The sequence below is a fragment of the Festucalex cinctus genome, chromosome 7, assembly GCF_051991245.1.
Source record: "Festucalex cinctus isolate MCC-2025b chromosome 7, RoL_Fcin_1.0, whole genome shotgun sequence".
Classification (NCBI taxonomy): Eukaryota; Metazoa; Chordata; class Actinopteri; order Syngnathiformes; family Syngnathidae; genus Festucalex; species Festucalex cinctus.
Window position 1 is genome coordinate 25,972,244 of NC_135417.1, and position 17,815 is coordinate 25,990,058.

The 17,815-nt window shown below is 38.1% G+C and overlaps 2 protein-coding genes across 4 annotated transcripts in view; one reads left to right on the forward strand and one right to left on the reverse strand.

Moving 5' to 3' along the window:
* Positions 1-64: 64 nt before the first annotated feature.
* prelid3a (PRELI domain containing 3A) lies at positions 65-4,197 on the forward strand. 3 transcript variants are annotated; one of them, XM_077527142.1, is made up of 7 exons: positions 65-392; positions 733-901; positions 999-1,088; positions 3,080-3,150; positions 3,238-3,340; positions 3,479-3,553; positions 3,654-3,778. In XM_077527142.1, the coding sequence occupies exons 1-6, from the start codon at positions 361-363 to the stop codon at positions 3,536-3,538; spliced, it is 525 nt and encodes a 174-aa protein (XP_077383268.1). In that variant the 5' UTR covers positions 65-360; the 3' UTR covers positions 3,539-3,553; positions 3,654-3,778. The 3 variants fall into 3 exon arrangements, with proteins under 3 accessions (XP_077383268.1, XP_077383266.1, XP_077383267.1); XM_077527140.1 differs by lacking the exon at positions 3,479-3,553 and having other exon boundaries at positions 3,654-4,197; XM_077527141.1 differs by lacking the exon at positions 3,654-3,778 and having other exon boundaries at positions 3,479-3,589.
* Positions 4,198-6,715: 2,518 nt separating this feature from the next.
* The window catches only part of fbxo32 (F-box protein 32), a 24,629-nt gene continuing 13,529 nt past the window's right edge, over positions 6,716-17,815 (reverse strand). Inside the window, exons 8-9 of the mRNA XM_077526487.1 lie at positions 8,236-8,379; positions 6,716-8,139 (exon numbers count right to left, since the gene is read on the reverse strand). Of these exons, the coding sequence (XP_077382613.1) occupies positions 8,050-8,139; positions 8,236-8,379 (234 nt within the window). The 3' untranslated portion in view covers positions 6,716-8,049. The remainder of the gene's footprint in view (positions 8,140-8,235; positions 8,380-17,815) is intronic.

Genomic DNA, 17,815 nt, shown 5'->3' on the forward strand with positions numbered 1-17,815 from the left:
AGGCCCAAGAGCATCGTTTTATTTTGAAAATCCAAAAGTGACTTGGGCATCTAGGTAAGGCTGGCTTGACGTTTGATGGCGATAACTGCCGGCTTTGCACCTCGTTTTCCTCCTCCTGATTGTAACACCTCCTGCCTCCTTCTCCGGCCTCTCGGGGTACAGGATGATCCGTTTGCAAGTGTTTCTTCTTCACTGTTAATGCTCGGAGGTAAACGAGTATCTGGAAGTGTTGAACTGATGGTGGTGGTGGTGGTCCCAAGGCCCATACCGATCATACCCATATCGAGATATGGTCTGCTGAAACCCGTCAGGCCATCGAGGGTATTCTGAAGAGACAAGGTCACTACTCTCGTTAGGAACATGAAGATTTGGAGCACAGAGCATGCTTTCAGGTATTGTAACCCCCCACCCCCACCCTTTTCAAAATTCCACATGAAAGAGAGAAAGCTCACTGATGCTACAATGCCTGCTGCACAACGCTTGTATATCTGCTGTGTGCATAAATTGTCATTGGATGTGAGTGTGAATTTGAATGTTTGTTTTTGTTTATCTGCTGTATACTGTGTGTGCCCTTTGAACAAACTATAACCACAATAGGAAACAACTTATTGTAAAATATCTCTCTGGTACAGTCAGTTCATACTCTTTTGGTGCACCTAAAGTGGCCCATGGGCTGTTTAAAGTATGTTTGAGGAAAGATGGTTAGTTTATGTTGTACTTGTTTGTGTGAAGTTACCCATGGGAGACAGTGATCAAGGCCGCCATGAGGAAGTACCCCAACCCTATGAATCCACATGTGGTGGGCGTGGACGTGCTGGACCGCCGCCTGGACGCAGAAGGACGTCTGCACAGTCACCGACTCCTCAGCACAGAGTGGGGCCTACCGGCGATCGTACGAGCGGTCAGTCACGCGAGCCTATCACCATGCTCTCTTCACAGTATACAGTAGCCGCTCGGAGACTTGTGCTGATTGTTATTTCTTGTTGTCGTTTTTGTAGATACTGGGAACCAGCCACCTGCAGACATACGTGAAAGAGCACTCCATAGTCGACCCTGAGGAGAAAAAGATGGAGCTGTGCTCGACAAATGTAAGATTGTTAGTGTGGTGAAGATTTCAACCCTTTAGTGGGCAAGGAACCATTTCCCCATTACGGTGTTATTCAAGCTTTATTGACTCAAGGTATATATTTTACATTTGAAAAATTTCATGGCATACCACCAAACATAAAGGAAATGTATATACTGAAATGCTGATATTTTTCTTCACAATTTACTCACAATTGTAATTACTAGTTGAACACAAAGCTATTATTGTATCAGTATTATTATTCTATTGTAAGATTGGCAATAGGTGGATATAAAACTTGAGCTCTAAAACAACCAAAAAAGAAAAACAAAACAAAAGAGGGCACATGCTCACTGAACATGCACGCTTTAACTTAATGGCAGAAGTCCCCCCTCTTCTTTTCATGTATCCTTCCGCCGATGGCCTCATTCACAGTACAAAATAGATCCCCAAAGATATCAATGTGAAAATAAATCAATTTGTCGATGGGAAATCCTCCCACACAGAAAGAGAAAAAGATCAAATATTCTCTCGCTTCCAGTGTTTATTTAATTACTTTTATGACTACAAATGCTTTTTACGGTTCAGGATGAAAAATTCATATATTAGCCACATCACTGTATAAGCCGCAGGGTTGAAAGCGTGAGAAAAAAAAGTCTTATAGTCCGGCAAGTACGGTAATTATTTTCTCTTTTTGGCTTTTATTTTCTTTCCTTCACTTGTTTTATTATTTGTATTGCATGTTCAATGTTCAATAAACCAAACCATGTCACTGGCTTGATTGACAGATGACCAAAGATACATTACTTGTGGTTAAAAATAATAATAATAATATATATATATATATATATATATATATATATATATATATATATATATATATATATATATATATATATATATATATATATATATATATATATTAGGGCTTATTGTGTGAAGTTGAATTATTTCCCAAATGTGGGAATTACTCATACGATGTACAGTTAGTGGCTTTTTAAACTGGATAATTCGCACATCTCTGTCAACCAGTAGAACTAACCCCCAGTTAATTACAAAATAAAATATGAAGATATTAAATAAATATTAGTCGTTTTGATGGAGTGAAACAGTAAATAACAAGAAAGACGCAGATGTTAGCAATGTTATTTGCTAGCGTTGTTAGAAAATCTCATGGTACACAATCAAGCAAAAGTCCCAAGTATGTACTGCAAAAGAATCTTCTTCTGCCATCAAGTGGAGGAGCTTTTAATTGTTCTGCCTGTCACTTTATGTTTAAAAATTTTGCACAGCATGGCTTTAAGAGCATTCACAAGTTATGATGCAATAAACTGCTATGTGATTGAGAATCACTATAGTCTATTGAACAGTTTAGGGATGTCAGGCTGACTGTGTAATTACGTCTTTATCATTTCAGTGTTTTTATGTGTGTAAAAGATCTGATTTTAGCTGGCAGCCGAGTCATTGTTGCTAAACTATTCAAGACAACCTGACCAAATAAGAGAAAATTTCTGCCACAAACCCGACGATGGAGGTTTGGACTTTACAAGTCCACAGCTACACATTCATACCATCTTCTCTGTACGACTATTTACAACACCCACTCGATTTTCCCTCCTCAACCTCAGATTCCGCTTGATTCATTTAGATACCCCCCACCCCCATCCCAAGTAAAGCAAAGAAAAATCTAAACATTTTGGGGTCAATGTCTATAGTTTACAAACATTATGGAAATGTCTGTTGGGGAAGCCATTTTGAATTATGTAGCAGCTCTTTTATCTCTTTTCATCCCACCTATACTTGAGCTTTCTCGATGCCATCTTTGCTGTCTGTGTTTCCTGTGTTGTGGTAAATCTTCTATTTTGAGATGCAGCTCTTATTTGTTGAAAAGGACACGGCAGCAAGCAAGCAGTTGGGACAAGGCATCTTTTATCCAGGCCCATATTGGAGAAATACTGTCATTTAAATGGTCCCATGTATTGACATTATGGTGCATGTTGCTTTGTCCTGCAGATTACTCTAACCAACCTGATCTCAGTAGATGAGCGACTCCTTTACACACCTCACCCAGACAACCCTGAGGTGTACGTTTATTTCTTTCACATCCATCTATAGTTATTAGTTGCCTTTTTATATACTGTATGTCGCTGTACGGTTCTTTTTGCCCACAGCACCATCCTGACACAGGAGGCCATCATTACAGTGAAGGGTGTGAGTTTGAGTAGCTACCTGGAGGGCATGATGGCGAGGAGAATGTCTGCTAATGCCAGGAAGGTAACGCACACTTTCACATCGTTGCATGAAATTTCCCTGTCAACCTGCACGGTCTTTTTGCTTTATGTCATCTGACGCTTTGCCATGTATCGCGTTTGTCTGTCCTTTAATCTTCCTTTTCTCTTGGTGGCGCTATAGGGTTGGGATGCTATTGAGTGGATTATTCAGAACTCTGAAAGAGAAAATATTACTCTTTGACATTTACTACCTCTGGTAACCCTGAGCAACTTTCTTCTCTGATAAAAACTGTAAATATAATTCATTATTACGTGTTCCTTCTTGCTCACCTAATTGTTCACACTCACATTTGCAGGACACCACACCACGACTTGAACAGGTGCTACGGACTAATGCATGGGGGAGTCTCTTACCTGTAGAGTACGCACAAAGAGTGACACTGGTGGAGTTGTGCTTTCAACCGGAGCAACTGCAATGACCAACTTCTGCTCCAATAAAAGAAAAAAAAAAGGACTTTGTGTGCAACACAATTCACAACTAAAAAGGGTACTACTGTTATTTGTGCCATCCATTAGGGAGCATACTAAGACTTATTTCTCTCCATCTGCAGCTGCAAATAATACAGTGGTACCTCTACTTACGAAATTAATTGGTTCTGGAAGAAAGTTCTTAAGTAGAAAAATGTGTAAGTAGAGACGCATTTTCCATGTAAATGCCCTAATCCGTTCCAAGCCTCCCAAAATTCAGACATAAATGTTTTATAAACCATAAAAATGTATCAAAACATGTAACAAATACATGTTACAATTAGATTATTGCACAATAAATGAGAGTTGTGCATAATGTAAATAACAAAGAATAGAGTAAAGAATAAAAATGATGGTCATTTACCTTTTTAACTGCTGTCCTCATCGTTTTTTTGCCCTCTGGTTCATGTTCTCCTCCCTCAGAAGTGTTTTTATTTTATTTTTTATTTTTTTATTTTTTTATTTTTTTTTTGCCTGGTGTTTTGTAAAGAACTGATCCATGGATGTTTTTTTTTTTTTTTTTTTTTTTTTTAAACAATCCTTCGTTAATGTCCAATGCAAACATCATCTTAGTGAGCAAACGCCCGACTGGTGAACACTTTTTCTGGGCGATTCTTTTAAACAAATTCTGAAACTTCATGGAAACTTCCGGTATGGCGAGGCATCTTTTTTTTTTTTTTAAAAAGGCCCGTCTCGTCGCAATTAAAAACTTACTGTGCCTTCATCAATCACCAATTGTTTGAATGTTTGCACAAATTCGTTGGCCGTTAGTTCATACATTTACGAAAAACTATTGGGAACACCTCATGGGCCGCGGGATGAATGATGAGGACGCTGTATAGACACCGATCTAGTATACGCTCATACCTATGGTAGAGGTTCCTCTTAGCCAATGGGAAGCCAGAAACATGCACAAACACCGATTTAGTATACGCTCATAGATACCTATGATATAGTTTCCTCTTAGCCAATGGGATGCCAGAACGATGCACAAACACCGATCTAGTATTTACGTTCGTAGGTACCTATGGTAGGAAATAGCCATAGCCGAAAGTATGTTGCGTTCGATAATGTATTTTTACCTTTCGTATCTAGAAATTTCTTTCGTAACAAGAGGCAATATTTTCCCGTTGAGGAGTTTCGTAACTCGAAAATTTCGTATGAAGAGACGTTCGTAAGTAGAGGTTCCACTGTACATGATTACGATGTGATCGGGGATGTGAAATATACAATCGTGAGAAATAAGAAACGGTTCAACTTTTGCAAGCGGCAAGAGTCCTCAGAAAAAAAAGGTCCTTTTGATGTGTTTAACTCTTTGATAGCCAAAAACGGTTAACTCATTTGCTCCCAATAATGTGTAACTACGTTTTTTTTTAATGTTCTACGTGTCCTAAAGACGTATTTATACGTTGTTTTGTTTTTTATGCTAGAGCATACAGAAGGCTTTGATGCAGCCTCTCAACTGCAAAGAACGGTTGCAGAAATGGTAGTTATTACACAAACGCAGCAGAGCAAAGGAGATCAACCAGAGCAATCAAGAAAAAAAGCTCAATTACTTACAATTTTGAATAGATTTGTGAAAACTGATTAAACTTAGCTGTCTTCTAATGCTAATTGCTGCAAAACGGAAACAGATAGAAACCTTTTTTTTCCTGATTAAAGAAGAGATTTTAATCTTTCTTTTGATAGGTTCCATGCTTTTATAGCAATAGAACACAATATTCTGTGGGCCTTGAAAAATCAGTCAAAATCCAGTAAAACAGCCGGTACGTATTTTTTTTCTCTGAATGGGCAGCGCAACATCTGTGCAGCACTACCTTGTCAGTAAACCAAAAAAAATCTTAGTGTCAAAGTCACTGTTGTGCAAAAAAAAAAAAAAAAAAAGTATCTTTTCACGAAAAGCTTGTTTTTCTCTTATGTCACTCAAATGACCTAATTTCAAATGGTGACTAAAGAACGGAATAAGGTAGAAATATACTTTTTTTTTCTCATGAAAAAATGGAATCCAATCTTTCATATGGTAGTCACCATATTTATGTCGTCATACCGCACAATATTCTGTTTGCTTTGAAAGATGAGTGAAAATGCTCCGAATCGACTGGCACCGTTGTTTTTTGGATAACGTTTGGCAGTCAAAGAGTTAAAATATACTGTACATGAAGTATGAGGGGAAAAAAACACAAGTAGTATGATAAGGAGGGTTTTAATTCGCCTTTGCTTTCTCCAATGGGATAGTTTTTTTTTTTTTTTGCTTAAATTGTGACAAGATACCAGCTCACTTTTTATGTTAAAGGCAGTGGTACCTTGCTCAAAGTCTTTGCAACTGAAATCATGGGTGAGGAAGGCTGGTGGGTACAGTCTGAAAAGCGGTTGGCTTCATAATGCTGCCTGCGTGTGAGTGTGACCACTGCACTCCCAATGCCTTCAAATGCGTGTAGAACGACACTATAGCCCAACCAAGTATTTGTTGGGCCTTAGAACGTAGTGTTATACAACAAAGCATGACTAATAATGTTGAATAAGTAATTTTTTTGTTATGGGCACATTATGCACATTCTCTGATATTAAGTTTCAGTTCATGTTAACTATCCAAACAAATTGTTTAGCATAACATTTGCAATCAAGACTACATGAACAGTAGATCGTCATCTGTTTTCTATAACAGCCATCTTTTACGGTTATTTTCCATTAAATGAAAATGTCATGCTGACGCACTGCAGGTGCAGAGGGTGTCGAATGTCAACTCTTATTTTCTCTCTGACGAGTAGCTTGTTTTCAGAATTTTGACGTTCTTGCAGTTCTCCATTTATCCGGAAGAGAGCGCTATTCGCCTTTGCTCGTGCTCTAGAAACGTGGGGAAAACACTTTTTGTTGAATAAATACAAAGTGCTTCTGAAAGTAAATATTTATTTACACAACAGAGTTTATAGAATGCATTGCATAGTATGTACATCAATTGGTTGAGCAGTGCTAAAAGAAATTATGGATACAAGTTTTGCAATAATTTCAAATCCCATTTAAACAAGCTGATCTACTAACCCATCCATCCATCCATCCATTTTCTTGACCGCTTATTCCTCACAAGGGTCGCGGGGGGTGCTGGCTCTGGGCAGTAGGCGGGGGACACCCTGGACTGGTTGCCAACCAATCGCAGGGCACACAGAGACGAACAACCATCCACACTCACAAGCACACCTAGGGACAATTCGGAGCGCCCAATTAACCTGCCATGGCATGTCTTTGGAATGTGGGAGGAGACCGGAGTACCCGGAGAAGACCCACGCGGGCACGGGGAGAACATGCAAACTCCACCCAGGAAGGTCCGAGCCTGGACCCGAACCGGAGAGCGGACGTGCTAACCACTCGACTACCGTGCCGCCCTCTACTAACCCTAATTTTAATAAATATGCAGCACATGGTTCTTTATCATGCAGGAGGCTTTAGAAAAAAAAAAAAAATCAAGATGTTACGCACACACGCGCACACCCCCACACACACTCTCAGAATATCATAATCATGTTCCTAATCGTTAAACAGGATCTGGAAAAAAAAAGCACTGTCAACACTGTACCAGTTTCAAGTTTTGCAATAAGGCACACAAAGTTGTACATATCACAGTCATAAACAATTGCAATAGCAGCCACAGCAGAAAATGAACACATTAAAAAAAAAAAAAAAAAAAAAAAGTATCAAATCTTTATAAAAGTGAAAAAGTAAATAAAAAACATGGTGTACTGACACCCGGTTGCTTACATTTGACTTGTCTTCAGTACTGAAGTTATAATTATTGTAATAACAGTGCCAAACCAAACAATACTCTCTGTGCTTTAAACACTGTAACCCCAATGTGGTCAGCTTTAGCAATAACAAATCATGATTTTACAGATTTACTCTTATATAACCTTCCAAATTCCTGTGTTGAACCAAAGTAAAACCAAGACCAAATTCATACTTTTGCATTTCATTACTACTTCTGCTCCCACTTTTTGCACAAGGATTATTATTGCTCCAACATTCCTTAGCGCTCTTTCACTCACTTAACAGTGACGGCCTCTTACCTTTAAAAAGTAAACAAACTGAAATCACAATTGCATATTTGTCCCACTGCCCGATCGCCATTGACTCACATCTCATCTGACTATACATGCTGGTGTAAAACATACAGGTTTATGTACAGTATGTACACTCTGCTCAAATGGATTTCATGGCTCGTGTGATGGGGCATCAGAATTTAAAAAGATTGATGAAGTCTTGAGGGGACAGCGCCATGGTGCAGCTTTCTGGGTTGTTGGCAGTGCACGGGTGATTTGTGTCCTGTGGTGGCAAACGGCAACACTTGAAATAATTTATACTGTAGTGTAGATTGTAGGCATACATTTCAGGTGTCATCTAATAAACAAACGTGGATACCTTCCAGAAAAGGATGTGACAGTGTGAGCAGAAGTGCAGCGTGTCGCCGTACTGCTCTCGGCGAGGATAACAGCGGCTCAGCTTGAAGTACATCTTCTTCCATTCCAAGTGACCTTTGTCTGACACCATCAGACGCTTTCGGATCTAATAGAGGAACAACACTTTTTTTTTAAGACATGACTTTAAAATAAATAAAAAAATTAAAAAAACGCCACCATCACAAAGTTGTTGTTTTAAATTTTGCCAAACCCTGCTCACCACTTTAGGTGGTAGCGTTGTGTCGTATCAAGTGCATTTTTGTGAGCAGGCTGTGAAATCACTTTAGTGGAGTAAACACATACGCTCTTCTTCTGATTGTATCCTGCTTTGTTACAGCTTGGGTATAAAAGAGCTAATTACAACTTTTAATGGATTTTTTTTAAGTGGTATTGAGTTATACAAGTGTATAATGGCACTGCAGTCAGTTCACACTATGCTCACAAACACTTGATAAGCAGCAAACCACAGACAAAATACTACGAGTAAATACACTATGAAATAAATTAATAGTTCATAACTAATAGGGATGTAACTATAAGGGCAATATCATGATATTAAAACTGCCACAATATTGTCAATGTCATGTTCACAATATCAGGAACACATCTGTTAAAAAAAAGTCAGGTTGATTTCCATTTGTGCAGTTCTGGCACCCTCTAGTGGCTAGTTTATTAGTGCAATTTAATTTTAATTAGGGATGTTTTGGCCTTCTGTTTAAAATCTATGCTAATTGTCATATGAAGGGGAACCTAATTTGCTTGTGAAGCGATCAATGTGTCTTTTTTTTTTTTTTTTTTTTACAATATTGCGATCTTATTTAACTCATTCACTGCCTTTGACAAGTATACTTGTCAATTGTATTTTTTAGAGCGGTGCTAAATGGGGGCGAATCTGAGCATGCTCCACTGTAAATATCAAACTTGGAAACAACTTTACTGATGCCCAACCACCGGTAGATGACATCATTGCCCCATTTTATAGGAAATAAACACAGTTTCAGAGTCCATGGGAGAAATGGCTGTATTTTGGCAAACCTACATTTTTCTGCTGTCAATTATAAAAGAACGGGACGGGACAAAAAGTAGGGAGTCTATTCTGTTATTTGGTAGATTCGGTTTATATATAATTATTGAATGTAATATCACGTGAGTATTGGAAATGTAAACATTTTCTATAATGACTGGCAGTGAATGAGTTTTAATCAAATGTTTACCAAATGAGAGACCTGAAAGGGCCACACGCTCCTGTGTGGATTCATCTTTTCCATGTGCTTGTTTTCCCCGTTACTCCAGCTTTCTTCAAATGTGAATGAGTGAATACCTTTATTGTCATTGTAAATAGATACATACAACGAAATTAAAACGCCGCTCCAATAAAGTGCTTCATCTTTAAAACCACCATTAAAACCATACACAAACACAAATTTAAGAAATAAATAGTAAGAGCACCCTCCATCCATCCATCCATTTTCTTGACCGCGTATTCCTCACAAGGGTCGCGGGGGGTGCTGGCGCCTATCTCAGCTAGCTCTGGGCAGTAGGCAGGGGACACCCTGAACTGGTTGCCAGCCAATCGCAGGGCACACAGAGATGAACAACCACCCACACACACAAGCACACCTAGGGATAATCCAGAGCGCCCAATCAACCTGCCATGCATGTCTTTGGAATGTGGGAGGAGACCGGAGTACCCGGAGAAGACCCACGCAGGCACGGGGAGAACATGCAAACTCCACCCAGGAGGGCCGGAGCTTGGACTCGAACCCGAGTCCTCAGTAGTAAGAGCACACATTAGTTAAAAATTCTACTTATGGCTGTTTAAAAGAGTTACTACACTCGGGGAAAAAAAACTGTCTCTGTACCTACCAGTCCTGGTTCAAAGACAGTGTGGCATTAAATGTGTATTCTATGTGCCCCCACTAGTCTAAACAGTTAACAGTAAGTGACAAAATGGCCGCCCCCTGCAATTGGGTGGGTGGACAGGTGGATTTTGCTGAATTCTTATTCAATAAACACAATGATCATCAGAATGTAATATGTGGGCTGCATAGAACATATTGTGAAGACAATTTTTGAACTGACTTCCCCATTAAGCCCTGCTTTGTAATATTACTCACGTACAAATTAATTAACAGTCTTTCGATATGTAATCGTCCTAATAACGATAAGTGTTTCTCCGCTGTAAAAAAAAAAAAAAGTCTGTAGAATTAACAGTGAATTTCTGTCAAATCGTTACATAAAAAATGTGAATACAAAAACAATGAATCATTGTGTAATTTGCATTAATATGTAAAACTCTGAATCAAACAACTGTTGGTCACATGTTTTGGAGAATTCACAAATTACTGTAATTTAAACACAGATAAACTGTAAGACAAAAACATTGGGATGACACCATTAGCAGTGTTCGAATAACACTAAATGTCAGTAGGTTTTATGGTACATTTTCAAAAGAAACATGCATTTTACAAAGTCATATTACAGATAGGAATATTTAGATACAGTGTTCCCTCGTTTTCCGCTGGGGTTAGGTTCCAAAAAATACCCGCAATAAATGAAATCCGCAAAGTAGTTAGCTTTATGTTTTACAACTCTTATAAATGTTTTAGGGCTCTAAAATCCCCGACCGCACAATTTATACACTTTTCTCATTGAGGCATTTACATGTTCTCACATTTCTCCCTTGTTCAAACATTGACAATGTTCAAACCTTCATAAATTTTATAAAATGGGTATATTACTGTAAAAAAAAAAAGCAAAATTGCACTTAAAAAAAAAAATCTGCGATACAGCGAGACCGCGAAAAGTGAACCGCGTTATAGCAAGGGAAGACTGTATACGGTCAAACCATGTGAATATAAAGGTTGAACTAAATGTATTATATTCATTTAAAATTGATATATTGTTGACCTAATTATCAATTTATCAGTACACTTTAAAAAAAAATTTCTGTTGTTCTACAGGAAAAAAAAAAGTGGCAGCTGTGGTGACCAGAATAATTCTGTTTAAAAAAAAAAAAACTGCAGTCAACAGTCCTTTACTGATAAATCAACAACAGGGTGGTGTGGCTAAGTGCTAGAAGGGTCACCTTATAACCCTGAGGTTGGTGGTTTGATCCCAGCGCAGTGCAACTGTGTTGAAGATCCATGCGCAACATAATGAAACTCCTGTTGTTCATGATGCTGTGTAATCAGTCGGTGAATGACTTGTCAAAATGCAAAGCACTTTGAGGGCCTTGTAAGTAGGGATGTAACAATACTGGCAATATTGTGATATTAAAACTGTCACAATATCGTCATGTTCACGATAATTAAAAGCGACACATCTGTAAAAAAAAAAAAAAAAAAAAAAAAAAAAAAAAAAAAAAGTCAGTTTGATTTCCATTTGTGCAGTTATAGCACCCTCTGGTGGCTATTTTATTTTATTTTTTAGTTCAGTTTCATTTTCATTACAGTAGAAATGTTTTGGCCCATCTATGTTTCAAATCCACATTAATGGTCAGATGAAGCGGATTGCAATATGCTAGTGAAGCAAGTCAGTATGTGGAAGTATGAGGAACTCAATGTGGGCTTGCATTAGCGAGTAACTGCCTCAATAAGTGTTATTAGAGATTGAAGTATGCATTATTGTTATGTACAAAAGCACAATATTGTGTTTTTTTTTTAAGTATGAGCTTTTTTTTTTTTTTTTTTACAATATTGTGACCTTTTTTTAAATATCACCAACCTCCCCACAATATCGTAATAATTATCATATCGTGAGTTCATATCATGATATTGCATCGTGATATTTGGATATCATTACATCCTTACTTGTAAGGTGGGAAAGCACTATACAAATAGAGTACCAAGAACATGCTGCTTTCATTTGTAAATTAAATTCAGGTAAAATTTTGAAACAGTTACTGTTTATCATACATTAAATACCAGTAAAATGTACAAGTTGGTCTATAAAGTTGTTTTGCACTGTATTTTTATTTATTTATTTATTTATTTTTGTTATTTTACAGTGTATGAAAGCTCTAATAGTCTGAAGCAGTGGTGGGCAAACTCCTCTTCCTGTAGGTTTTGGACATTTCCCTGCTCCAATGCAAGCTGATTCCAATCAACAGGATTTTTATCAGGCTTATGCAGAGCTTGCTGATGAGCTGATCATATGCCAGCTGTGTTGCAGAAGGGAAACATCCAAAACCTGCAGGACTCCAGCCCTTGCGGACAGAGTAGAGTGTGCCCAACCCCAGTCTTCTGGAGTTAGGGTTATCTAACTCGAAGTTCTACGAGGAGGTTAGTTGTCACCAAATCCTATAGGAGAAGAATCATAGACTCCACCACAAATTGAAGCACAGAACGACAATTGTGTTTGAATTTAGAACGTGTGAATATATATGCACAGGTTTCACTCACAATCAGTAAATACTACTACTAATAATAATAATAAATAAATAGCAAATAACAGTACACTGAGATCTAAGGAAAATAAACAAAATGAACAAACATATTCGAACTCAGTCCAAAGTTCAACCAAAATGTGTAACACCCACTGAGTGCACAAAAACATAAATAAATAAATACATAAATAAATAAATAAAACTAAAATTGTCCTACCACCCCTTCAAAACTCAGTGTTCAACTCAAGACAGCCAACGTTGCAGCGTTGAGTAGAGATGAGAGCGGAATTGACGATGCAGGAACCAGAGCGAATGACGAAGATTTCACGTTGGAGTAGAACAGCAGGAATTCGGGTCCCAAAGAAGCCTCAATTAAAACTCATTTGCTCCCAATAACGTGTAAATACGTTTTTTGTTGTTGTTGTTTTTAAATGTTTTAAGTATCCCAAAGACGTATTTATTTATTTATTTATTTATTTTTATGCTAGAGCATACAGAAGGCTATGATTCAGCCTCTCAACTGCAAACGGTTGCAGAAATGGTAGTTATTACACAAACGGCCAGCAGGTGGCAGCAGAGCAAAGGAGAGCAACCAGGCCCATCTAGAAAAAAAAGCTAAATTACAATTTGAAAAAAGATTTGTGAAAACTGATGAAACTTAGCTCTCTTCTAATGCTAATTGCTGCAAAACGGAAACAGATAGAAACATACTTTTTTTTCCTGATGAATGAAGAGACTTTAATCTTTCTTGCTTTTATAGCAATTAAACACAATATTCTGTGAGCCTTGCAAAATCAGTCAAAATCCAGTAAAACAGCCGGGAGCGAACGGGATTGCTTCTGTGAAAATGGCTGGGAGTCAATGAGTTAAAACCCACCACCCAATCTGAAGAAAAAAAAAAAAAAAAAAAAAAAAATGTGCAGAGAATTACTGACTATTACACTACATAACTAATTTACTAGCTTAATATAAAACCACATTTACATCCATCCATCCATTTTCTTGACCGCTTATTCCTCACAAGGGTCACGGGGGGTGCTGGAGCCTATCTCAGCTGGCTTTGGGCAGTAGGCGGGGGATACCCTGGACCGGTTGCCAGCCAATCGCAGGGCACCACATTTACACTAAAAAAAAAAAAATTAAAAAAATAAATAAAATAAAAATAAAAAACATCAAAATTGCATAACTCAACTATAAAGGTGCCTGTCAAGTGCCTTCTTCAGCAGAGGCACTGCATAATTTCAGTCTGTTACTACGCATTGTGAGACAATATTGTTGACCTTCTTAACAAGCCTTCTTCTGATGGTTTTTGTAACTCATTCCAGCCTTTAACATAGTGAGGCTGGAAGGTGAGAAATTATTTCCTAGCATAGAAGTTCTTCATACACATGCAGAGTTGAGCTCAGGCGCCCTGGTAAGTGTTTGTGCACAACTCTATAGTCGCCTTCACTCATAGACTGGACAGTGTGACTGCTAAAGCCCGCTTCGGGGAATGTGCTGTGTCTGTTGACAGTGTTACAAAACCCTCTAGATGTGTCTCATTGCGCACTTGTCAAAACACAGTTTACAAAAAGCCATCAGAAACAGTTCCAACAAACCAAATGCATGTAGGTTTTGATAAACACTCTACTAATCATCTCAACCCGGCATGGATTAAGTTTCTCCTCTGGCTCCACAAAAACACCGTGTCTACAATATGACTAATCCAGCCAACTTGTTGTAAATAGTTATGGTGTCAGAAGAGGAAAAACAATGAGAGCGAAGGGGACTTCCTGTGTTTATAGAGGGCCGGGGGCAGACCCTGAATGAGTCAGTGCACCGATTACACTGCCTCCATCCATCCATTGAGCCGTCTATCCAATAGCCTCATGTAATTTCATTTAATGTGATCTCAACAAAATAGTTCAATATCACTATTACAACTATTAATACTGGGTAGGCACATAGTAGTACCCAAATTATATTTTTGCACATACACTTACAAATGTTAGGTACACTTGCACAATATGTTCAACTCCAGTACATGAGCTGGATCAAAATAATGTGCCTGTACATAAACAATTTATCATAGTTTAAGACAACATTTTGCTGATATTGGGTGGAATCCTTGAACCAGCAGCCCCGCTTTTCAGGAGACAAAAAAAAGACATTTGTTTAACCATTAAGGTTGCATTTGATTTGATTAATAATTTTTTTTTAAAAGTTGTCATTTTAAAGAATAACAATTTCATACATAATACATCATTACCACATTGGGGGAGGACAGCGGGGAGACATCTCATTCTCTCTCTCCCTTTATCTCTTTCTCCTTCTCCCCTGCGTCTGTGCCTACTGCAGACTTCAGCAGTTTCACAATCCCCCAAAGCGGCCAGCCAAGCGCCCCAACAGGCAGCGCTGCTCAATTCCACTCACACATGAACAGCAGCGGCGCAAAAACAGGAAAAAGGGCCTCTGCACTCGCAGGACCCGTCTCCAACCTTCCTGAGACTGGATCTTGTTATTATCATTATTACTGTATACTGTAGCTCAAGCAGAGATAAACCTTCAGCATACCAAAACTCTTGGTTTTGTTTATGAGATGTTGCAAGAGCAGATACTTGGAGGGGTTTATTTAAAGGCTTTCTATTTTGGACAATGGCCTGCTCATTCACGACAGAGAGGGTAGCAACAGATGATGTGCTTGGAACGGCAATGGAATTGCTGTTAAAGACTGACCCCTACTGGTCGTTATGTACAATGACCTTAAGGTGCCATGATTGCAACCACTGTTCATAAGCAATATTTAGTTTATTACTTACTAATTACTTATATTCACTATTCACTTAACCTGCATATTGTACAGTACTGTAAAATTTAATTATTTACATAAATTGTCTGAATTGTTAAATATAGCAATGCTCTGTAACTGTCAAATAACGTAGAGAAATTGTAATGTGTCCTGCGATTGTTGTACTTGACAAAAGTCAACTGGGATAGGCTTTAAATCACCTATGACCTAATGAGCATAAGCGGTATAGAAAGTAGATGGATATAGATACATTCAAATACAGTACTATTGCTAGACTAGAAAAACTGCTTTTCATGATAGACAAGTTTAGTTAAGAAAATTTTGCCCCCTCTCTTATGTTCAAGATGGAAACAACAACAAATTGTTTGGGACCACTTATCAGTGATGCCAACTTGGCGACTTTCTCACTAAATATGTTTTGTTTTGTTTTGTTTTGTTTTGTTTTGTTTTGTTTTGTTTTGTTTTGTTTTGTTTTGTTTTGTTTTGTTTTGTTTTGTTTTGTTTTGTTTTGTTTTGTTTTGTTTTGTTTTGTTTTGCAAAAGCGACTAGCGTCAAATCAAGCAACTTTTTCCGGTGTTCTGGATGATATTCTAGCATTTAACAATACAGGACAAGATTGCTTTATGTGAGTAATGTGGGTCTAGACAAAACATTTAAACTGACCGTGTGTAATATTTAGCGCCATCTAGTGACAAACTAGTAATTCATTCAATTTAAAAATCCACTATTTTTTCAATAATTATATCACTACTTACAGTATATTACATGGCTGGAGCCTCGCCTTACAAAAGGCTGACAACTTCCTGCTACGGCTGCCCAAACAACAACTTCGCAAACGTAGTTAGCCCTGGTGGTGCTTATATCTAGTATCAGACCCAATGGGTCGACCGCCACTTAACCTACAGCTGGGGCCTGCAGGTGGTCGTTGATGAGTCCAGTCGCTTGTCACCTCGCATTGCTCTCGCAAGACACCTGTGCGTGCTTTGAAATCTATTCATTTCGGCGGCATTCTATGATATAGCGACATCTAGTGGCACTGTACCTTTGTTATTTTCAGAAGTGATACAAACCAAAAAAACACAGATTTGTAGTTCTAAACATATTTAGACGTGGGAGAGCCAAAAAGTGAGTAAAAAGCTTACTCACTTTTTGGCCCTCCCACGTTGTTCCTCTCTCCTACAGCGTACATTACAATTACATAAAAATTGCCAATTATTCAATTAGGCGATTACATTATTTAGCCACTTTTAGTGACTTTGAGGATAGAAAATAGCTACTTTCCTTAGTGGGAAGTTGGCAACTCTGCTACTTCTCAGAGGTAATACAGTATATAGTAGACAGTTAAAATAATACCTCAGGGACAGTGCTAGTCAGTATGCTGCATTACTGTCTTTGGAAATAATAAATATTTTGGAGCTTCTACATTGGAACTCATGGGAGTTGTGCTGGAATCCCTAATGTGGTGGCCTAACATGGTGGCCAGAGAGTCTTGTTAGATGAAGGTTAAGGCACTGGGAATCCAGACCATGCACGAGTTAAGCAAGGTGATTACAGCTGTAATATGCTTAACTCCAATGAAAGCAAAGTACATTATAGTACAGTCTGTACAGAACTGACACCGGTTTGCTGAGTTACTTAAATTAGTATTCCAGTAATACTGGTGTTTCAGTTTATGGCACCCAGTAGTTTAAGGCATGCAGTATTGTATATTATTGGTTAGGGGTGTAACAATAAGAGTAATATCGTGATATTAAAACTGCCACAATATCGGCGTCGTCATGTTCACAATATTTAAAGAGAACAACATCTGATAAAAAAAAAAATTAAAAAAAAGTCAGGTTGATTTCCATTTGTGCAGTTCTAGCACCCTCTGGTGACTAATTTGGTAGTGGAATTTAATTGTCATTAGGGATGTTTTGGCCTTCCTATGTTTATAATCTGTGCTAATTGTCAGATGAAGGTGAACGTAATGTGCTTGTGAAGCGAGTCAATTTTTGGAGGAACTCAATGTGTGCATGCTTTAACTCTTTTACTGCCACACGTTACAAAAAAAAAATTTAAGATGAAAAAGGCTTTGATCATTTACATCATCCTTCAAAACATTCAATTTCATCAGATTTCATCATGTTTCATTGTAATCTCATACCCAATGAGCCCATTTAAAAGAGATACAATGCTGCCATCTGCTGGCCATAGATAGTGAGTGTTTTTGATTCCACAACTCATTGACCAGGCAGCGCCTGCTGCACTTAGACGGTGAACTGCCCATTGATTTAAAAAAAAAACAACAACAACAAAAACATAGTTGACATCATTTAACGTTTATGGCGGCATACATTGTGATTTTACTCATCGTTATGAAATGTT